At 45.6% G+C, this 20447-nt stretch overlaps 1 protein-coding gene across 5 annotated transcripts in view; it reads left to right on the top strand.

Moving 5' to 3' along the window:
- The window catches only part of SULF2 (sulfatase 2), a 106418-nt gene that overhangs the window by 28833 nt on the left and 57138 nt on the right, over positions 1-20447 (top strand). For all 5 annotated transcript variants that reach the window (XM_039864536.1, XM_039864540.1, XM_039864538.1 and 2 more), the window contains exon 3: positions 11972-12211. In XM_039864536.1, coding sequence (XP_039720470.1) covers positions 11972-12211 — 240 coding nt within the window. The remainder of the gene's footprint in view (positions 1-11971; positions 12212-20447) is intronic.

The following is a 20447-nucleotide window of genomic DNA, read 5'->3' as shown; positions in this document are numbered from 1 at the left end:
CCCGAGATTGCTGGATTTCAAATGTGCCCCTCAAGACCACATGACCTGTGAAAGATCCACGTTTTAAAAGAATGATTAGCCTTTCAGTACATCTTTAAATGAAAGTGCTCTCACTACAGAGGTAAGGATGAGAACGCTCTGACAAGACAGCTGAGTTCAGATCCTCCCTCTGCCACTGACCACCTTGGGAAAGTTCCTTGACCTCTCTGAGCAAACTGAAAGGAGGAGTTTATTTGACTCGTGTAAATGAAAAGTGCAAGTAAATTTCAAGCTTCAGTCGTGGTTGGACCCAGGGTCTCTCTGGATGTCATCTGTCGCTCCATCTCCGTGGCCTGAGCTTTCCTCCACATTGGTTTCACTCAGCCCAGCTTTCCAAACACATCCCTGGTGTCTCTTGACCTACAGGAATGCTCCACCCTTACAGAAGGAGTTTCTCTCTCCTGTGAGTGCCGATAAAAGCCCCCAGACTAACCTGCACTCTCTGTGGCATCGGGTCAACCATGAACCATTCGAGGGGATGGAGCACAGTGATTGGCTGGCCTGGGTCACATGCACATTCCTAGAGCCAGGGATGAGGCCAACCACCCATGAACCATGAAGACTAAGAGAGGAGGGTAGGGGCGATTCCCTAAAAGAAAAGGCAAGAGCTAAGGTCGATGCAGTCAAGTCCAGGAGGCGCCATGGCACCATCACAGGCTCTCTCCAAAGCAGGGTGCCCAGAGGGTAGACCAGATTCATTCATTCACCAGGTGTTTATTGAGCACCTGCAATGTGCCAAAGGGGATCCAACAGCAAACAAAATAGGCAAAATCTCTACTCTTATGGAGCTTACTTTCTACTCTGAGTTAATTAAAAAAAAAAAACTATGTGAGATACGTAGTGCATAAGACAGTGGACAGTGGTGAGGGGAACAAAGCAAGGAGAGGGGTGGGGAAAGGCAGAGCTGTGATTGTACGTAGGGCACAGCCTCACCGAGAAGGCACAGAAGGTAAGGGAGCCGGTCAAGGGGATTCCCCTGCGAAGAGTATTCCAGGCAGAGGGAACAGTGAGTGCAAAGTCCCCGGGGCAGACGCAGTCCTGGCGGGCTCACCGAGCAGTCCAGAGGCCAGAGTGGCAGAGCAGGGTGAACAAAGGGACAGAAGGAGGTGAGGTCTGAGAGCTAATGGGGTGGGTCACGCAGGACCTTCGAACCAGGAAGAGGACTTTGGCTTTCTGAGTGACATGGACATTGCGCAGAGGAAGATCTTCATCTGCCTCACATGTGAATGTGATGCCTCTGGCTGTTCCATGGAGACTGGGGGATGCCATGCGAGCAGGGACCCCGGAGAGGAGTCTGCCGCAGAGGTCCAGGCAGGAGATAATGGAGTCTTGGACCAAAGTGGGTAAAAGAGTCCGATGCCACACATTCATGGCGGACAGAGCTGATAAGATGTGCCGATGGGTCTGATGTGGAGCGGGAGAGGGAAATCAAGAATAACTCCAAGATTTTGACCTAACCAGCTACAAGGAGGGATTTTCTGTTTACGGAGGTGGGGAATGCTAGGGTGAGGGGCTCAGTTCTGGATTCCTACGTGGCAGATGCCTGCGAACCGCCAAGAGGAGCTTGTCCAGGGCAGCCAGCCTTCAGAGTCAGAAGTTCAGGGGCGAGGCCCAGGCCTGGGTGGGCCTCGAGCAGGGGAGGGTAGGAATCGCATGCAGATTGTTTGCCTGTTTTTGCTTTCCTGGGTCCAAGACCCTCACCAGATTCCCAGAGAGGCCTGGGATCCTCGGCCTGGAGGGCTGCTTGTGCGGGGAGTCGGGCTTTTGAGGAAAGGCCTTGGGAGGGTTTCTGGCCAGGCGCTTGTTTTTCACTTTCCATCTGTGAACACAAGGAAACCACACCCTGAGCTGCAGACTGATATCCAGAAATCAATTCTAAATTGCAGGCTTAGGTCTCCGCAGGGGCCAAATGGCTGGAAGCCCAGGACAGTGTGCCCAGGTCCTGGATACCAAATCAGTGGTAACTTCCACCTCAGCCTCTCTGAGATAGCAACTGCTGACGTTCCTGCCGCTGCTCACTGGAGTTAGAAAAACATGTCGGCACAGGTTGTGTCAGGAAGAAGAGGCTCATTCGGACCCACCCTGGTGTTCGACTTGCCAAGCACATTCCTGCAAGTTTTGTTTTTTGGTTTTTTTTTTTCAATTTAGCAACACTTGGGAGATTACTTAAATTCTGGAAGCTAAGTGTATTGGGATTCAGTTTGGCTGCATGTAAAAGAAAATGTAAAGTAGCAGTGGCTTAAACTAGATAGAATTTTGCTTGCCCCTCACATAAAATTGTCTGGAAGTCGCATGGCAGTCCGGGGCTGCCATGGTGGCTTCAGGGTTATCAGAGGAGCTCTCTCTTCTCCCATGCTTATTGCATGGCTTCCATTTCAAGGTCTCCTCATGGATGTCTGGGATGAGGTCCTTCAAAGGAACTGACATCACATACAATTTTTATTTCACAGACAAAATTTACTTACGTAGCCACACCATCTTGGCAAGAAACGGGGGGCACACTCAGATTTGGGTTATTCACGGAGGCTTTAACTACTTTGGCTATAAGGTGTGAGCAAATGTGGGGAAACCGCTAACTAACCCAATGTTGGTTAGTAGCAGTGGGGTTATCCCCACCCCAAGACCAAGGGGATGAAGATAAGGAAGGGTTACTGGAAGCTAGAGACACAAAGGGCCACCCATCAGAAGTGTCACTCTGTTGACCCCACCAGGAAGGAGATGGAGGGATCCATACCCCAACCTCAGTCTCTTCTTTTGGTGATGTCCCCTCAGGGCCCCCCACTGACCAAACCTGGCCTAAAGCCAGAGGGTAGACACTTGTGGATGCAGCTCATCTAGGTCAGCTCCCTGGGCTACAGAGCTGGGCAGAGGTATCTGGAAGGCCAGGAAGGACCACTCCCACGTGTGGCTACAAGAGAGTCTGGGAAACGTAGTTCCCTAGCTAAGCGCATTGAAGATTAAAATCAGAAATTCTTAAGAAGGGGAAACAGATATTGGTGAGTAACCCAGGGTCTCGGCCACACCAGAGAAGAAGAGCAAGGGACTCAGTGAGGGGCATCACCTCTAGCAGGGGCAATGTGGTTGGGTGACAAGCCCTGCACCATGAGAAGGAGACATCACATGGAAACTAGGGAAGGAGCATCACAGACAGAAGGACAAGTGCAAGAGCCATGTGGCAGGAAGGACAGCCAGCAGGACTTGGGGAGTGAGCGGGAGAACGCTGGGGGTGAGGGCAGAGAGGAGATGGGGAAGGCCACTGGAGAGTCACTGAAATGTTCTGAGCGGGTCAGATGCTCATGATTCATGTTTCAGTGGCTCACTCCGGCTGCAGGTCGAGAGGGGGTGGCCCAGGGACTAAAGCGGAATCAGCACGCCCAGGTGGGAGATGATGGGAGCACTGCAGAGGGAGAGGGGTAGATGGAGCAGGTTCCGTTTTGAAGGTCGGGCAGGCAGGGCTTGGTGATGGATTGCAAGTAAGAGGGGAGGGGAGGAGAATCAAGGATGACTCCTAGGTTTTTGGCTGAGCTGCTGGGCAGATGGTGGTGCCGTTTACAGAGATGAAGAGACTGGGGGAGGAGGAATGAGTTTTCGGGCTTAGCACAGACATCAAGCTGCTTTGCAAACAGCACCCACCGGGCCAGGAGCTAGGTGACTGGAAAATGGGCAGAACACCCTGGAGATCCCTCATGGTTGAATAAAGAGCTTCTGCCAAGGGCAGTGCGTTGGAGAATTACAAGTGAAAGGAACATTTCTGGGTGGAGCTTCTCAGAGAGGAAATGACCAATGATCGCTGGGTGCCATTGATTATACAAGCGACCAGCCCTTTCCCAGAGTCCCTCTGCCAACTCCCCTATGGAGCATGACCCTATCAGAATTTTCTCCCAGAAGCTTCTGCAACCAGAGCCAGCAGAAGGCAGAGAAGGAAAAATGAACTTCATGATCTCTCTGACAATCCAATGTTCATTAATGAAATTCTAATACTGCCTCGTCGACATCTGCTTAATTGATTTCGGGTTTGGGAACCAATTTCGAGCCTTGGCTTTTTATAGCTAAAAACAGGAATTACATTTGACTTTGTTTTGTGACATCCAAGAATCAGCGTGGCTTCCCCTGTGCCACCATCGTGAGGAAACCTGCTCTGAGAAACAGGTCCTGGGGATCTAGTGTCATTCCGAATTGAGTTTTGTTTTTGCCAAGAGATAACAATGAGCACTTTCCAGCCCAAGCTTGGAAAACAACAGAGTCCCTTTGCCCAGATGTGGCCTCTGGTTTGTCCCCCAGGCCTTTGTCTCACCCCGTGATAGAGACAGAGCTACTCTGGGGCACTTGGGGTCTGATGGTGATTAAGTAGGTGTCGCCATGGACGGGCAGCTCACAATATGATCCAGTGACATATCGGGCATTCCAGGGACACTCAGGGACCAGATCAGGGCTGCCAATGTGAATTCCAGCCTGGTGGATGGACACCATTCGCTGGAAGACAGGGCAGGACATAGGTGCTTTCCCAGCTGTGGCTCAAGCTCAGGGCCCTCCAGGTCAAGGCTCCATTCCAGCCTTTACCCAGCAGACTCACAGCCTCTCTTCCTCCACTTAAAGCCTGCTCTCTGTGGGTTTCTGGGCCACAGGAAGTACTACTTTGCAGGTTTACTTAGCTGGTCCCTTCAGCCGGAATAGCATCAGCTAAGGGTTGCAAACTCAGTTCCGACAGGGCCTGGCAGGTGCTGCAAAAGACAGACGTGGGCATGGTAGGGACCAAGAAAACCAGCCAGATGGAGGCCTTCTACAACCTCCTCTGAAATTAGTAGGATGGAGAAGCCTTGGCTTCTCTACCTTTGGGTCATCAAAGCCAGGTCTTTATATTTTTCAAACAAAGCCTGAAAGCTGGATTGATGTGTAATCTCCCAATTAAAAATACAAAGTTAGCAATTAATTCAAATTCTTACACGCTTTTGAGCAGACCTAAATCAAACACACGTGCAGGCAAGATTCTTCCAGAGGCACGTGGTTTGTGACTTCTGTGCTACAGTATAATTGGGAGCTACAATAATTAAAATGTTTAAAAGCTAGCATGAATTAAATGATTCCTGTATGCCAAGCATTGGGCTTTACATTTATTTTTCTCAATTATAATTCTGCAGTAGTCCAGGTGAGAGATGATACTGGTTAGACACAGATATAAGTCGAGACTCTGGGTTTTATTTTTAACTTTGTGTCCCGCCTCCCAGGACTTTCCCAAGGAGAGCCCAACATCACAGAATCTACCTATTTACCTACAAACATTGGAAGGCATCATCTCATCGGTTACCTATCAAAACCAGTGCTTCCTGTGCCACCCAGGTTGGGGCCATAGGAGTTTGTCTGGGACGGATACATGGTGCATCTGCTCTCAGCTGTCACAGGCCTCGAGGGCAGGAAGTGGATATGAGCCACCTAAGCCCCAGGAATGGCAAAATTTGGGTCATGTTTTGAATCTTAAAAGCCCCCAGCACCTGCTAAGTCCCCATAGATAGCAGTTGCTCTGACCTAGACTTTTAGAAGAGCAAATTATCGCAGCATCTCCCAAAATGCCTCACTTAATGATACAGGTGATACATGAGGTCAACTCATGCATCACCTGTATCAATCAACAGATGCTGATTTTACTCCTTACGAACTTATTTCGATATCCATTAAAAAAAAAAAATACATCGTTAGCACATCAAATCCAGAATTTCACATAATTACTTGGATTGAAATTCAAGTTTATTTTTTTAAAGTCACTTTAAAGCAGAATATCAAATCAAGTAAATAATAGCACAGGTGGTACATTAAGAGGCCCCCGAAAAAGCAGTCACATCGTGGGTGGGCAGATGTGTGTCAGGGGATAAAAGCCAGGTTCCTGGCGAGTGGTTCGGGCACCAAAATTTAAGTACCATCATCAGAGTGGTGGGGCCTCCCTGGCCCGTGAGAGTCACCGAGAGGTGTCAGGGTGACCTCACCCCTGGCCCAGCAAGGTAGGAAGGTTTGATCACGGAAAAAAACCGAGTCTGTTTTTGTTTCTGTGTCCCCAGGTTTATGTTGGACGAAATAAGTTTCGGTTGGCTGGCCTGGCTTCGTTTAAAATATTGAAAACGGGCCTGTTTATTTCTGTGTGGCCGCGTCTTCCAGGTTCTTCCCCTCCCTTCAGAGCCGTCCATCTGCATTAGGGCTGTGCTGGGCGAGGAGATTAGATCATATGTTTTTGCGTTCCAGATGCGACTTTACAGTGCCTCGTCGCTATGGCAGTTTTAATAAAGCAGGTTCCTGTCCCCAAGGGGAGGCTTAACATGTCATGCTGCTTACGCACAGATGCCACTGTCATTTCAAGGCATCGTTAAATTGCACTTTAATAGCAGAGTGACACGGCTGTCCTTCAGCTGGCTTGTTTAGGCAGGGGTGAGTGTACCGAGCAGGCACGCGCAGGGAACTACTGGTCAAGAGCAGCCAATCGCTCAGCTCCTCTGAAATTAGTAGGATGGAGATATAAGCACTTGGAGACCCTGGTTTTGAGCCCATTAACTATAAGAAATGGTTCTACAGGCCGCTTGATTTTTGCCAACACAGCATTTGGGGCCGCTGACTGCAGGTGAATTATTCACCAGGTGGCAGTCTCCCTGCTTTCCAGAAAGGCCTGACAGGCTAGGTGGTCTGCCAGCTTTGTCCTTTCTGCAGTCCCTAGAGACCAGGTTGCTGACATCTCATCACCAGAGGCTTCCTCCTTTCTCTTCGTTGTTTGTGAAGAGCAGGCTAAGGGTCGATTCTGCGCGGACTGCCCTAGGTTCAGTTCTTCCAGAAATATTTATTGAGCACCTACTATGTGCCAGGCACTATTTCAGGTCTTGAGGCTGTAAGGCACAGTCGGTAATCACAGCCCTCGTGGTGCTGACATCTGGGACCGCAGGGGGATGGCAAGCAAGATAACTAGGTAAAGGCACATAGTACGTTAGATACGAAGAGTGGAAACGTAAAACAGGGAATCGGATATGAACTATCTGGGCGGAGGAGTTAAATTGTGGACGTGATGGGCAGGGAAGACCTCACTGAGAACTTCTGAGAGGAAACAGGACGGGGGTGAGGGCGCAGGCCATGGGGTACTGGGGCAAAGGCGTCCCCGCGAGGAGGGGCAGCCGGGGCAAAGACTCGGATGTGGGAAGTGAGCCGGGCAAGTCTGAGGGACGAGGGACAGGGACGAGGCCTGTGGCTGCAGAGTGGGTGGGGAATGGGGACCGGATGCTGCAGGGCCTGCGGATGACCACAGGGACTTCGTCCTCGAGCGAGTGGGAGCCGTGGACGGTGCGGGAGGCACTCTGGGTAAACGGTCAGAGTCCAGTCAGGAAGCAGTTGACCTAATTCAGGGGAGAGAGGATGGCTGCCAGCCCAGGGAGGAGGCGACAAGGCTCTGATTGCGGCTGTACTTTGAAGAAGGAGCAGCAGGCCTTGCTGGTGCATTGCAGTGGGAACGGAACGATGGGGCCAGGAAGCAGCTGAGACTATTGCCTGAGTAACTGGAGGAAGGCGACGCAGGAGCCATGAGTGCACAGGTGACATCCGGAGCTTAGTTTTGGGTCCGTGGTACCCAAAGTGTCTTTAGACAACGGAAGAACATCACTGGGTAGACAGTCCTGGGTGCGCCAAGCCATTCTGTGCCAGACGCCAGCCAACCCCTCACCTTTCCACAGTCTTCACCGTATCTCTCTGCTACCTGTGCTACTATTTTACTTTTTTCCAAAACAGCTGTTACCGTTTTTCAAAAAGAACAAGATTCCACTACCCTAAATAAGAGAAGGTAGCATCGCTTGCCCTAAATGGCAGGAAAATAACCCATGCGATCAGGTGTAAGCTAATCCTGCCGCCCGCCTAGAGCTTCAAATTGGTGACCAGTCCTCTCCCTATTGAAGTAAGAGATGTCTAGGTGTTAAGGATGCGACAGCACCAACCCAAGACTTTCTCCTGGAATTTATCAGGAGTGAACAGAAATCACTTTCCCACCACTGGTGTCCCTGGTCATGTGATCCTGTGCTGCTGTCATTGCTGGTGTGCCAGCTAAAGTCATCTCTGAGATGACTGGGGGAGCAGATATACATACAGTCCAGCCTCGTCAAAGCCAAGAGTTGATCACGTGCATGGGGACCTCTCTGCACTTCCTTGGTACAGCGTCACCCACTCCCACGTGGCGTAAACTGAATGTTTTCTGAACGTGATGCCCAGCGCCCAGCTCTACCGTTGGACAAGCCTGGGTTCAAGGCCTCGTGTCCCACTTACTCTGTGGCCTTGATCTGTCATTTAAGTCTCAGCACTCGATTCCCTTCTGCTAAATGCCCTGGTGGGACGATTAAAATGATGTGTGTCATGTGCCTAGCGCAGTGCACACGACCAACATGCAGTCGACGACAATCGATGATGATGATGATGCTTATGCTTGATGTATGACACTGCCCTCTCCCCCAGGGACAAGTTAGAGCTGTCTCGACAATTAAGTTATATTAGGAATTGCAAAACCAAGGCCTTCAGGTTCCAGGCAGGGGAGGTGGGTGCTCGGAGTTGGTGTAAGGCCAGCGCGTGCTGGGGAGTGCAGCCGACAAGAGAGCACGTGGTCTTTTCAGTGCTTTTTAAAGTCACATTTTAAAAATCCACTGCACAAAACACACACATCTATAGAACAAACCAACTTGGGGCTCCTGAGTTATATGGAAACCCAAAGAGTAAGATCATTTTTTGGTTATCCTAGCAGATGTTTGTTGAGTACCCACTATGTGCCAGGAACTGTTCTAGACTTGGGAATACGACAGTGAACAAAGCAGGCCTAAATCCCTGCTCCCGTGGAGCTGTTCCAATGGGAGCCACAGGCAGCGTGTAGACAAGTGAACTAGAAGTGACTTTGGTGTCCGAGGGCAGTAACTGCCTTGTGGGGAAGCGAAGCAGGGAAGGGAGTGGGGAGGGCTGAGAGGAGGGATAGAGGTTTCATATGGGGCCAAGGAGGCCTCTCTGAGGCGTCCGACATTTGGTCAGTAACCTGAGAGAGACCGAGAGGGAGCATCTCAGGCAGAGGGCATCGCTAAGGCAAAGGCCACGAGATAGGAATGTGGCCAGTGTTCAAGCCTGGGGCCTCAAGGACATGACCTTAAGGTCTCAATTTAAAAAAAAATTCAAGGTGGAAGGAACTGGTTGGCCAGCAGAAGGCTGCCTGGGATCCCAAGGGGCCAGGTCCCCAGGTCCCCAGGAGCGGCCACAGGTTGGCGAGGCCCCAGGGCTCTACCAGACATGGACCCCAAGACGGTGCCACACTCCATCAGGTCCTGGCAAGTGAGCACCGGCTGAAGGAGGCCTCGAAAAGCCAACCTCCTCCATCCCCTCCAGAGAGAGCCTTTGCTCACCTAGTGGAGAGCCTGTAATTGCCCACCAGTTACAGCTGGGACCCTTGAGGACTTCTCGGGAGGGCGCGTGATTTTGACACAGATGTATACACAGCTCCAGGGCCTGATGAGTCCTGTTCAGACACAAAGCCAGTTCCCTCCTCCACCCAGCGGGGGCCACCTTGGCCGAGAAGCTCAGGAAACGCACCTGGTTCCAGGAGCATCCCTTGTAAAACCACGTCAGTGCTGGGCTTGAAAGGGCAGGCTCTGCTCTGTTGTTTTTTTCAGTCACTCAGTAAGTTTTTACGGAGCACCGATTGTATATTCCTGGGAGTGGAGGAGTAGCCAGCACCCTGAACTCTCAGTCCAGAAGGAGAGGCAGACCATAAACAAGCAAACCAGTAAAAATAGACCATTTCAGAAGGAGATGAATGCTAAGAAACACACACTGGTATGGTGGGAAGGTAGCAGGGTGGGGGCTTCTTCAGACGGGAGAACGGCCAGGCCTTGCTGAGGAGGTGACCTCTAAGTTGAGATCTGAAGAATGGGACAAGCTGGCCAAAGCGAAGTCTCAGAGAGTCTCAGGTGGCGGCAAAAGCAAGTACAAAAGTCCTGGGGCAGGAATGTGCTTGGAACATTGGACAAACGATGTGGAGGCCAGTGCAGCCAGCCAAGCAAGGGGGAGAAAGGAGAAGAGGTCAGAGAAACGTGGGAGGTGGGTTACCGGGGAGAGAAGATCTGGAAGAGTCTTTCAGGCCACAGGAAGGAATTCAGGTTTTCTTCTAAGCGCGATGGGAAGCAATTTCGATGGTTTTGAGCAGTGAAGAGATGTGATCTGTGTTCGCCTCAGGGAGGCTATAGTTCTGTTTCCATCCGCCTTTGGCAAAAAGATGGGCTAAAGAGCTATATAAAGCTCCTTTTCGTTCTTAGCCTTTCAGGGCAGCGTGCTGCGGGGGGTCTGATTAGCTGTTTTAAGGTTTCTAGGGGGTTCCCGGTGATTGGGGTCAGCAGCTCCCCAGCAAGAACCTCACGTGCCTGGTAGACACTATATCGGTTTCCTATCTGTCCTAACAAATCGCCACAAACTGGAGGGCTTAAAACAATAGAAATTTACTCTCTCACTGTTCTAGAGACAGAAGTTTGAAGTCAAGGTGTCAGCAGGGCTGTGGTCCCTCCGAAGGCTGTCGGAGAGAATCGTTCCCTGCTCTTCCAGCTCCCTGGGGCTCCAGTGGCCTGCAGGTGCATCCCTCCAGTCTCTGCCTTCGTCTCTACCTGGCCTGTGTCTGTGTGCTTCTTCCTTGTCGCTTATAAGAACACTTGTCATTGGTTTCAGGGCCCACTCACGTAATCCAGCATCATCTCCCCTCAAGATCCTTAAGTCCATCTTCAAAGACACTTTCTCCAAATTAGGTCCCATTTACAGATCCTGAGGCTTAGGACATGGACATACCTGAGGGGTGGCCAATCCATTACAGACCCTAAGAGTTGCAAGGAACATGCAAAGAACTGAGGATGGCCATAAAGGAAGAGAAAAAGAATTTTCACTGACTATTTCCATTGAAGCTACTTAAGTATTTGGGTACCAGCCACAGTGTACAGAGACGTACCTACTCTTCACACATTTATTGAGCACCTGCTGTGTGTCACGGGGGTGTTGAGGATTCAGCACTGAGGAGGGTGCTGTCTTTGCCCTCGTGGGGCCCTCGGCACAGTGTGAGTGTGAACACCTGCCCACAGTAGGGTTTCCACACACGTTAGTTTTCTTTCCTTCCCACACCCCTTACTCTGCTGACCGCTCCATTGAGAAACAAGAGTAGGCATGAATGAAACCGCCCTTCCTGATGGTGTAGAATTAAGCCCGAATAACACAGGCTGCACGTGTAATAAGAGCTCAAGGGAACCAGAAGCCAGAGGGACCCGAGGGCAACTGGGGGAGGCGCGGCTCAACCGACGGGTTAGATTTGGGGGGAGGTGGGAAGTGGATCCCGAGCTAGAAGGACCGTGGAGACAGAGGCAGGGAGTGTGGTTAGTGGTTGATGTAGAGCATTTCGGCTGAGAGGTGGTCAGGGAGAAGGTGGGCCAGGGGGCTGGCGTGACCGGGTTTCAGTCAGAGCAAACAATTCTTGGGAAAGGTCCAAACAAAACAGTGTAATCTTCCCTCAATTTACACAGTGGTTGCTTTTAAATATATATATTAGTGTATATTAATACACTGCAAAAAAAAAAAAGTGTTCTGTTTATATGTAAAACAGAGTTCCATTCTAGGCACAGATGATTTATAAACAGTTTTTTACCCAGGCCCTCACGTACGCCCAGTGGGAATGGGGACCCAGCAAGCTTCCTGATGGTGTAGGTCCATCTCACAGTGCCTTGATGGCCGCTGCCCACAAATGCGAGCAGCCTAGTCCGTCCCCGGAGATTTCCAGATGCACCCCTCCCCAGGAATGGGGCCGCCGCCCTCTTGAGAGCCACTCAGCGCCCGTCCCTAACTGTTTCGCGCCATAGCTGCCTGCACGACTTAGAATGTGCTGGCCAGCGTCTCACCTCCGCTCCCGTTGCAGGTTCCATGCAGGTGATGAACAAGACGCGGCGCATCATGGAGCAGGGCGGGGCGCACTTCATCAACGCCTTCGTGACCACGCCCATGTGCTGCCCCTCGCGCTCCTCCATCCTCACCGGGAAGTACGTCCACAACCACAACACCTACACCAACAACGAGAACTGCTCCTCGCCCTCCTGGCAGGCGCAGCACGAGGGGCGCACCTTTGCCGTGTACCTCAACAGCACAGGCTACCGGACAGGTGAGGGGAGCAGGCGGCTGCGGTCAAGTGGGTGGGCGGGCAGCCTCCGGAGTGGCCCAAGTGTCCTGACCTCAGACCACTATCCCTCTTGTGGCCTCTGCCCTTCAGGGCCACCCTAGATGACTTCAGGTAGTGCGCGGACAACTTCATCTTAATTTAAAAGTTGTGTGTTTATTTCTGTATGCATTAGAAAAACACAGGTTGATTTGCCTAAAGTAGGGATAGAAAATGACCTTTTCAAAGGAATTTGAGTTTTAAATAAAAGTGAGTCCGTTTAAAATATGAATCATACTACAGAGAGAAGCCAGTACCCATGCATGAGTTTGCCTTCTCTGTGATTTATGTTAAAGCCATCAGGGACTGATGTATTGGAAGAAGTTTCCAGAAGAATATTGGGCTGGGAGGTGGGGATAAAACTGGTGTGGAGAATGGACAGGAGCATGTGCGGGGATTGTGTGGCCACTCTAGAGAATGGCCCAGAAGCTGACATGGCAGTGGACTGTTCGTCTCCCACATCTGATGGTCTGCATTACGCAGTACGCTCCTCCCTCCATCAGTGCCAGGCAGCACTGCATGCTGGGGGAGGGTGAGCAAGGCTTCCTGTCTCTTGCAAGAAGTACTTTGGTGGGTTCTGAAGACTCACTTCCCAGGCTCATTGCCTGAGGCAAAGGCACAATTACAATCACTTACCTTTGACACCATTGCAAAATCCTCCAAACTCAATTTAATTTGGTGTGCTTTAATTAAAAATAAATAAATACTCTTCACCTTGGCTAAGTTGCTGAGGCAGTTGTAAAATCAGATATTATACCTTGGATGTTGCAACTCCAGGAAGTTGTGTCCCAATGGTCAGGGGCTTGTTTGGGTGGGAGTGACATGAGGGAAAGACAGATGCCTCCCTCAGCTTGGTCCCCTTAGATACATGGTGTGGCTACGAGGACACGTCAGGATGGAGAGCAAGCTGGTGAGGTGTGTCTTCTTGTAGAATCGCCTAGAAAGTGGGTTGTGCTGAAGGAAGGCCTCGGTCCTATACACATAACCCTGTTGGTCTTGGGTCTTTGCAGAAAGCTGAGTGTGTCAGAGTTTACTAGGAACCACCACCCCACTGGTTGCAGGGTCCCGGATGTAGGCGGAGGAAGCATTCACTCAGCGACATTCCATTATAAGGTTGATGAGTTGCCATAGGAACTTCACTCGTGTTTCGATCAATTAGCCTATAGTAACACCGGTGTCCTTATACGTGATTTCCCTTAAAGTTGCAGAACCTATTGTCGATATTAGTGAGGATGTATTGTAATTATAGATGTTTGTTCCCAGGGTCACCAACGTTCAGCTATTTCTAATCTGAATGTTTTGCTGAAGTCTGCAGGCTTAAAAAATGTTGGCAAAACTCAGTGTAAACTGTGGGTCAAACAAAACGTGTCTGAGGGATGAGTGTGGCTCAGAAACACTTCTTATGACTTCTGGCTAAAAGATCTGTGCAGAAACCTTTAACTTTGGGTACCAGAGGGAGAGTAAGGACCCCAAGAGTGTTCTCATGAACCCCGCTCATTTGACAGCCACCATAATGGCAACCCAGAAAAGAGATTTGCCCAGAGTCATAGAATGAGGTGCTTGTGGCAGAATCAAAATGGAGAAGAGACTGTGGGCGTTCAAAGGGAATCTGGAAATTGCATCCATCAAATTGAAAGGAAACACAGATCCTACGATAACTTGGGGACGTGTGGTGGGAGCCAAAACCTAGTGTTTCAGAATCACACAGCTGCTGCAAGGAAAGGAACCGTCTCTTAGGAATAAGCATTCTTCAAGGTGAATTTCCCAAACTTTATCCTTGAATTTACACAAATCACCAAAAAGCTGTTTTTCCAAGGAATTGCTTTCATCCTAATATGCTTAATTATACCCTCAATGAAGACTGGGATCATAGCGTCAAATGTAAACTGCCACACACAGAACACTTACGTTTTTTGTAAAACTGTCACTGGGAATTTTATTTGTTATATTCAGATTGTCCCTCTATGCAAGAAGCCCCATTCCAACCTGACTTTCAGAACTCATGACCTTGAAAATGTCTGTTTACTCCGATGGACTGATGTGTTCCTAACCATTAAATAACAAGAGCTGTGTACCCTATATACTTTCCCTCTTTGCCCTGGCAGCTAGGATGCTCAGATTTGAATTTTATATTAAGTTGGTGCTTAAAGGGAAAACATAAAGATACCACTATGTAATATTAATTATGCTGGTCATTGTCAATTGATTGAGAAAAGTGACACACACAAAAAAACTATAATGAATTTAAAATCCCTCTTAGATTAATTTTATTTGTATTACTCACATTACAATATATAATAACTTTGAGTCCCCCAAACATCATTTGGTTAGCTGTTCTTGCTGATTTTAGATTCATTAAACCCTGCATTTTTGTGGATGTCTAGGCCAGGTGATTGAGTTGGATTTAAGTTTGGCTGTGTGAGAGACCCAAGGTAGCAGTCATTTATCACTCTCTCAGTTAAAAGTCCATGCCACTCCGGTGGACTTGCCCCACTCAAAGTCACAAATTGATCAGAAACTCAACTTTCTTTTTCTTTTTTAATGAGGTATAATTGACATATTACCCCATTTTAGTTTCAGGTGTACAACATAACGATTTGATATTTGTATAAACTGCAAAATGATACCTATAATAAGTCTAGTTGCATTCATCGCCATACATAGTTACAGAATTTTTTATGTGCCATTATGAGAAATTTTAAGATCTGCTCTCTCAGCAACTTTCAAATGTGTAATGCAGTATTATCTGTAGTCACCTTGCTATACATTACATCTCCAGGATTTATTTCTTTCATAAGTGGAAATTTGTACCTCTTGACCCTCTTTACCTGTTTTGCACCCCCCAACCCTACCTCTAGCAAACACCAATCTGTTCTCTATATCTCTGCGTTCAATTTTTTTAGATTCCACATATAAGTGAAATCACATGGTAATTGTCTTTTTCTGTCTGACTTATTTCACTTAGCATTATGCCCTCAAGTCCCATCCATGTTATCACAAATGGCAAGATTTCCTCTTTTACGGCTAAATAATATTCTTGTGCGTGTGTCACATTTTCTTTATCCAGTCATCCATTGATGGACACGTGTTGCTTGCGAATCTTGGCTATTATAAAAATTGTTGCAGTGAACCTGGGGGTGTATATATCTTTTCAAGTTAGTGTTTTTGTTTTCTTCAGATAAATACCCAGAAGTGAGATTGCTGGGTCATATGGTAGTTCTATTTTTAATTTTTGAGGAATCTCCATACAATTTTTCATAGTGGATGAACCAGTTCACATTTCCGCCAACAGTGAACAAGGGTTCTCTTTTCTCTACATCCTCAGCAACACTTATTTCCTGTCTTTTTGATAATAGCCATTCTAACAGGTGTGAAGTGATACCTCATGGTTGTTTTGATTTGCATTTCCCTGATGATCAGTGATATTGAGCACCTTTCCATGTACCCGTTGGCCATCTGTATATCTTCGGAAAAATGACTATTCAGATCCTCTGCTCACTTTTTAATCTAATTGGATTTTGTTGGCTGGTTGGTTGGTTTTGTTTGTTTTGCTGTTGAGTTGTATGTGTTCTTTATATGTTTTGGCTATTAACCCTCTCTCAGATACATGATTTGCAAAAACTTTCTCTCATTTGGTAGGTTGCCTTTTCATTCTTTGTTGATGGTTTCTGTTGCTATACAGAAGCTTTTTAGTTTAAGTCCTACTTATTTATTTTTCTTTTTATTGCCTTTGCTTTGGTGTGAAATCCAAAAAATCATCACCAAGACCAATGTCGTTATGGTTTCAAGACTTATGTTTAAGTCTTTAACACATTTTGAGTTAATTTTTTGTGTGTAATGTAAAATAATGGTCCAGTTTCATTCTTTTGCGTTTGGCTATCCAGTTTCTCTAACACTAAAGAGACTGTCCTTTCCCTATTGTATATTCTTGGCTCCTTTGTCATAAGTTAATTGAACATACATGTATGGGTTTGTTTCCAGGTTCTCTATTCTGTTCCATTGATATATGTGTCTGTTTTTATGCTAACACTGTACTGTTTTGATTACTATAACTTTGTATTATAGTTTGAAATCAGAGAACATGATACCTCTAGCTTTGTTCTTCTTTCTCAAGATTGCTTTGGCTATTCAAGGTCTTTTGTGGTTCCACACGAATTTTAGGATTGTTCAATTTCCGTAAAAAATGTTATTGGAATTTTGATAGAGATTGCACTGAATCTGTAGACTGTAGATTGCTTTGGGTAGTATAGACATTTTAACAATATTCTTCCAATCCATGAGCAAAGAATACCTTTATATTTATTTGTTTTTAGTTTCTTTCATCAGTGTCATAATTTTCAGTAAATAGGTCTTTCACCTCCTTGGTTAAAATTATTCTTAGGTATTTTCTTTATGCGATTGTAAATGGGATTCTTTTCTTAATTTCTCCTCCTGATAGTTCATTATTAGTATATGCAAATGCAGTGGATTTTTGCACATTGAGTTGTATCCTACAACTTTATTGAATTTGTTTATTGGTTCTAACAGGTTTTTGGAAGCGTCTTTAGGATTTTCTATATATGATATCATATCTGCAAATAGTGACAGTTTGACTTATTACTTTTTGATATCGATACTTTTTCTTTCTTTTTCTTACCTAATTGCTCTAGCTAGGACTTTCATTACTCCATTGAATAAAAATGATGAGAGTGAGCATCCTTGTCTTGTTCCTAACCTTAAAGGAAAGGCTTTTAGCTTATACTATTGAATATTATGTTAGCTATGGGCTTATAGATGGCCTTTATTATGTCGACATGCATTCCCTCTATACCCACTTTCTTGTGAGTTTTTATTATAAATAGATGTTAAATTTTGTCAAATGATTTTTCTGCTTCTACAGAGATGATCGTGTGATTTTTATCCTTCATTTTGTTACTGTGGTATATCATACTGATTGATTTGTGGATAATGAACCATCTTTGCATCTCTAGAATAAATTCCACTTGATCATGGTCTATGATCCTTTTAATGTATTGTTGAATTTGGTTTGCTAATATTTTGTTGAGCATTTTTGTATTATATGTTCATCAAAGATATTGACCTATGATTTTATTGTGGCTTCTTCATCTGATTTTAGTATCAGGATAATGCTAGTCTCATAAAATGAGTTTGGAAGTGTTCCCTCTTATTTTTTGGAAAGGTTTTAGAAGGATTGGTATTAATTTTTTATTGAATGTTTGGTAGAATTCACCAGCGAAGCCATCTGGTCCTGGATTTTTGTTTTTTGAAAGGTTTTTGATTACCAATTCAATCTCCTTGCTAGTAATTGGTCTGTTCTGATTTCCTATTTTTTCATGATTCTGTCCTGGTAGGTTGTATTTTTCTAGGAACTTATACATTTCTTCTAGATTGTCAAACTTATTGGCATATAATTATTTATAGTAGTCTCGTATGTTCCTTTGTATTCCTGTGGTATCAGTTGCAACATCTCTTTCATTTTGAGTCCTCTTTTTCCTGATGATTCTAGCTAAAAGTTTGTCTATATTGTTTATCTTTTCCAAGAACCAGCCCTTAGTTTCATTGATCTTTTGTTTTGTTTTTTAGTCTCTATTTCATTTATTTTTGGTCTGGTCTTTGTTATTTCCTTCTTTCTACTAACTTTGCACTTCATTTGTTCTTTTTCTAGTTCTTTGAGATGTAAGGTTTGGTTGTTTGAAACTTTTCTTGTTTCTTGATATAGGTATTGATTGCTATGAATTTCCCTCTTAGAACTGCTTTTACTGCATCCCATAAGTTTTGATATGTTGTATTTCCATTTATGTTTGTCTCGGAGTATTTTTTTTAATTTATCTTTTAATTTCTTTGACTGACCGGTTGTTCAGTAGCATATTGTTTAGTTTCCACATATTTGTGAATTTTCCAGATTTCTTCTTGTAATTGATTTCATTTCCTACCATCATGGTCAGAAAAGAAGCTTGATATGATTTCAGTTTTCTTAAATTTGTTAAGATGTTTTGTGGCCTAACATATCCTGGAGAATGCTACACATGCACTTGAGAAGAAAGTATATTCTGTTGCTTTTGGGTGGAATGTTCTGTATGTATTTGTTAAGTCCATTAGTCTTACATGTTTAAGGCTGATGTTTCCTTTTCGATTTTCTGTGATGATCTGTTGATGAAAGAAAAGTGTTAAAGTCCTTTAATATTGTTGTATTGCTGTTATTTCTCCCTTTAGGTCTTTTAATATTTGCTGTATATATTTAGGTGCTCCTAAATTGATCAGAGACTTAGCTACTTTCTATGTCTCCTTATTTCCCATCGTTGAGAAATAAGTCACATGAGTACATGTGACTGCAAAGGATCATGGGGAATGTAGTCTTTATTTTGGGTGGCAGTTTGCCCAACTAAAAATTCTTTTACTATGGGAGAAGAAAAAAATAGATACTGATGGAAGTTTAAAGTCACAACCACAGTAACAGTTCTCAACTGTTTGTGTATGTGATACCCTTTTTAGTACAGGAAGTCAACCTAAACTGTGGAAGAGCAGAACCAGGAAACTGTTCCTTAAGTAGTAGACCAATTGTGGACCAACATTTCACATAAATCGTGCTTTTAATATATTAAGTTAGATATTTTTAAAAGTAAACTTATTTTATGTTTTATCTAACAGTATTTAACAAAGGTTAGGTTATAATTGTAACTAATAGGTTGATTATTTAAGCAAATCAATTGATGAAGTGTCAATTGGGGCAGGGTGTAATTTGCCCAACAAATTTAAATGATAGCACAATGTGGTACCCTTTACTTCACCTTCAGTTTTCACAGCAAAATCATAAGGGTTGTTTTTGCAAAAGCATTTAAGGATTTGATCAGTTTTCCCAAGGGCCTCTGTTAATCCTTTGACGTCAGAATCCTCCCCTGTGAAGTGCTTATTACCTCATCATTGTTTTCAGTGGCCTCTTCTTCAATTATCTCATAGACCAGATTATTTTTTTTTTTTGTCAGTGGCTTCGCATGTACTTCAAGCTGTCTTCCAGCATTACTTTAATTAATTTCACAAAACCTTGCATCTTTTACAAGATTTGCGATTTCATCTTGCAGTCATCTTGCTTTATGCTTCCCCGTGTTTGCAACAGAGATTGACAAAGGATGAAACGAGAGATGTTAAGTTTAAGCAGGATAAATATCAATTTGTTCATGGATATTTCTATGTGTTGGCTTCCTCTAATCTCTGGGATTTAGATCTCAAATATAAATACCCTTAAAAGGATAAATTGCATACTCAGTTTTTACAAAACATACATAGTCATCTTTTAGCACACTTCAGCTACCCTGGCTTTACTCACTTATATACCAACAAGTCAGTTATATAATGTTCTTGGAATTAGATGCCTCTCAGCTCTTTGCAAAGTAATTAAGAGCAAGGGCTCTGCTTGGTTTTTAGTAAGGGCTCGACCACTTATTAGTTGAGTGAATTTGGGCAAGTTATTTAACTTCTATGTCTTGGTTACCTCAGCTAAGGATGATAATGTTACTTAGCTCACAGGGTTTTGTGAGGGTTAAATATATCAGAATAGGGAAACACAGTAAACACTTAAGAAATGTCAGTGATGAGGATGATGATTTACACAAGTAACACATCATCACACAACTCATCCCAGACCAGTATTCCAATGAATGTCACAATATGTTACCTCGGATGGTGGAAATAAGTTGTACGCATGAATCAAAATGTGGCAGCATGTGTTCAACCTCTCTGGTAATCAGCGAAGTGCGAATTAAGCCAACAATGCACTATCACATCTCACCCATTACCACAGCAAATAGTAGAGGTTCTGTCACACCAGATGTTGGTAAGGATGTGGGAAAACAGGAAGTCGTGTACAGTAGAGGTGAGGATGCACACTGGCACTTCCACTTTGAAAAGCAATCTGGCGACTTCTGGCCAAGCCGAAAATGTGCATGTCCTTCCATTCGGCAGCTCTTCTCTGGCTCACATTCCTCAGTTCTGAGATGACATGTGAGTTCTGTTTGAGCAAGGAGGGGATGCTTCCTGGTGATACCCATGGCCAGTAGATGGTCTTCAGATCCAAATGACAGAAACCCCAACTCCAAGCGGTTTCAACAAGATATGGAATGTTTCGTTCCCTAAACTGAAAAGATGCGGGTGAGCTTTAAGCAGAAGCAGCTCCTATGGCTTAACA

Source organism: Pteropus medius, unplaced genomic scaffold, assembly GCF_902729225.1.
Source record: "Pteropus medius unplaced genomic scaffold, Ma_sr-lr_union100, whole genome shotgun sequence".
NCBI classification, from domain to species: Eukaryota; Metazoa; Chordata; class Mammalia; order Chiroptera; family Pteropodidae; genus Pteropus; species Pteropus medius.
This window is presented reverse-complemented; position numbering and strand designations above follow the sequence as displayed.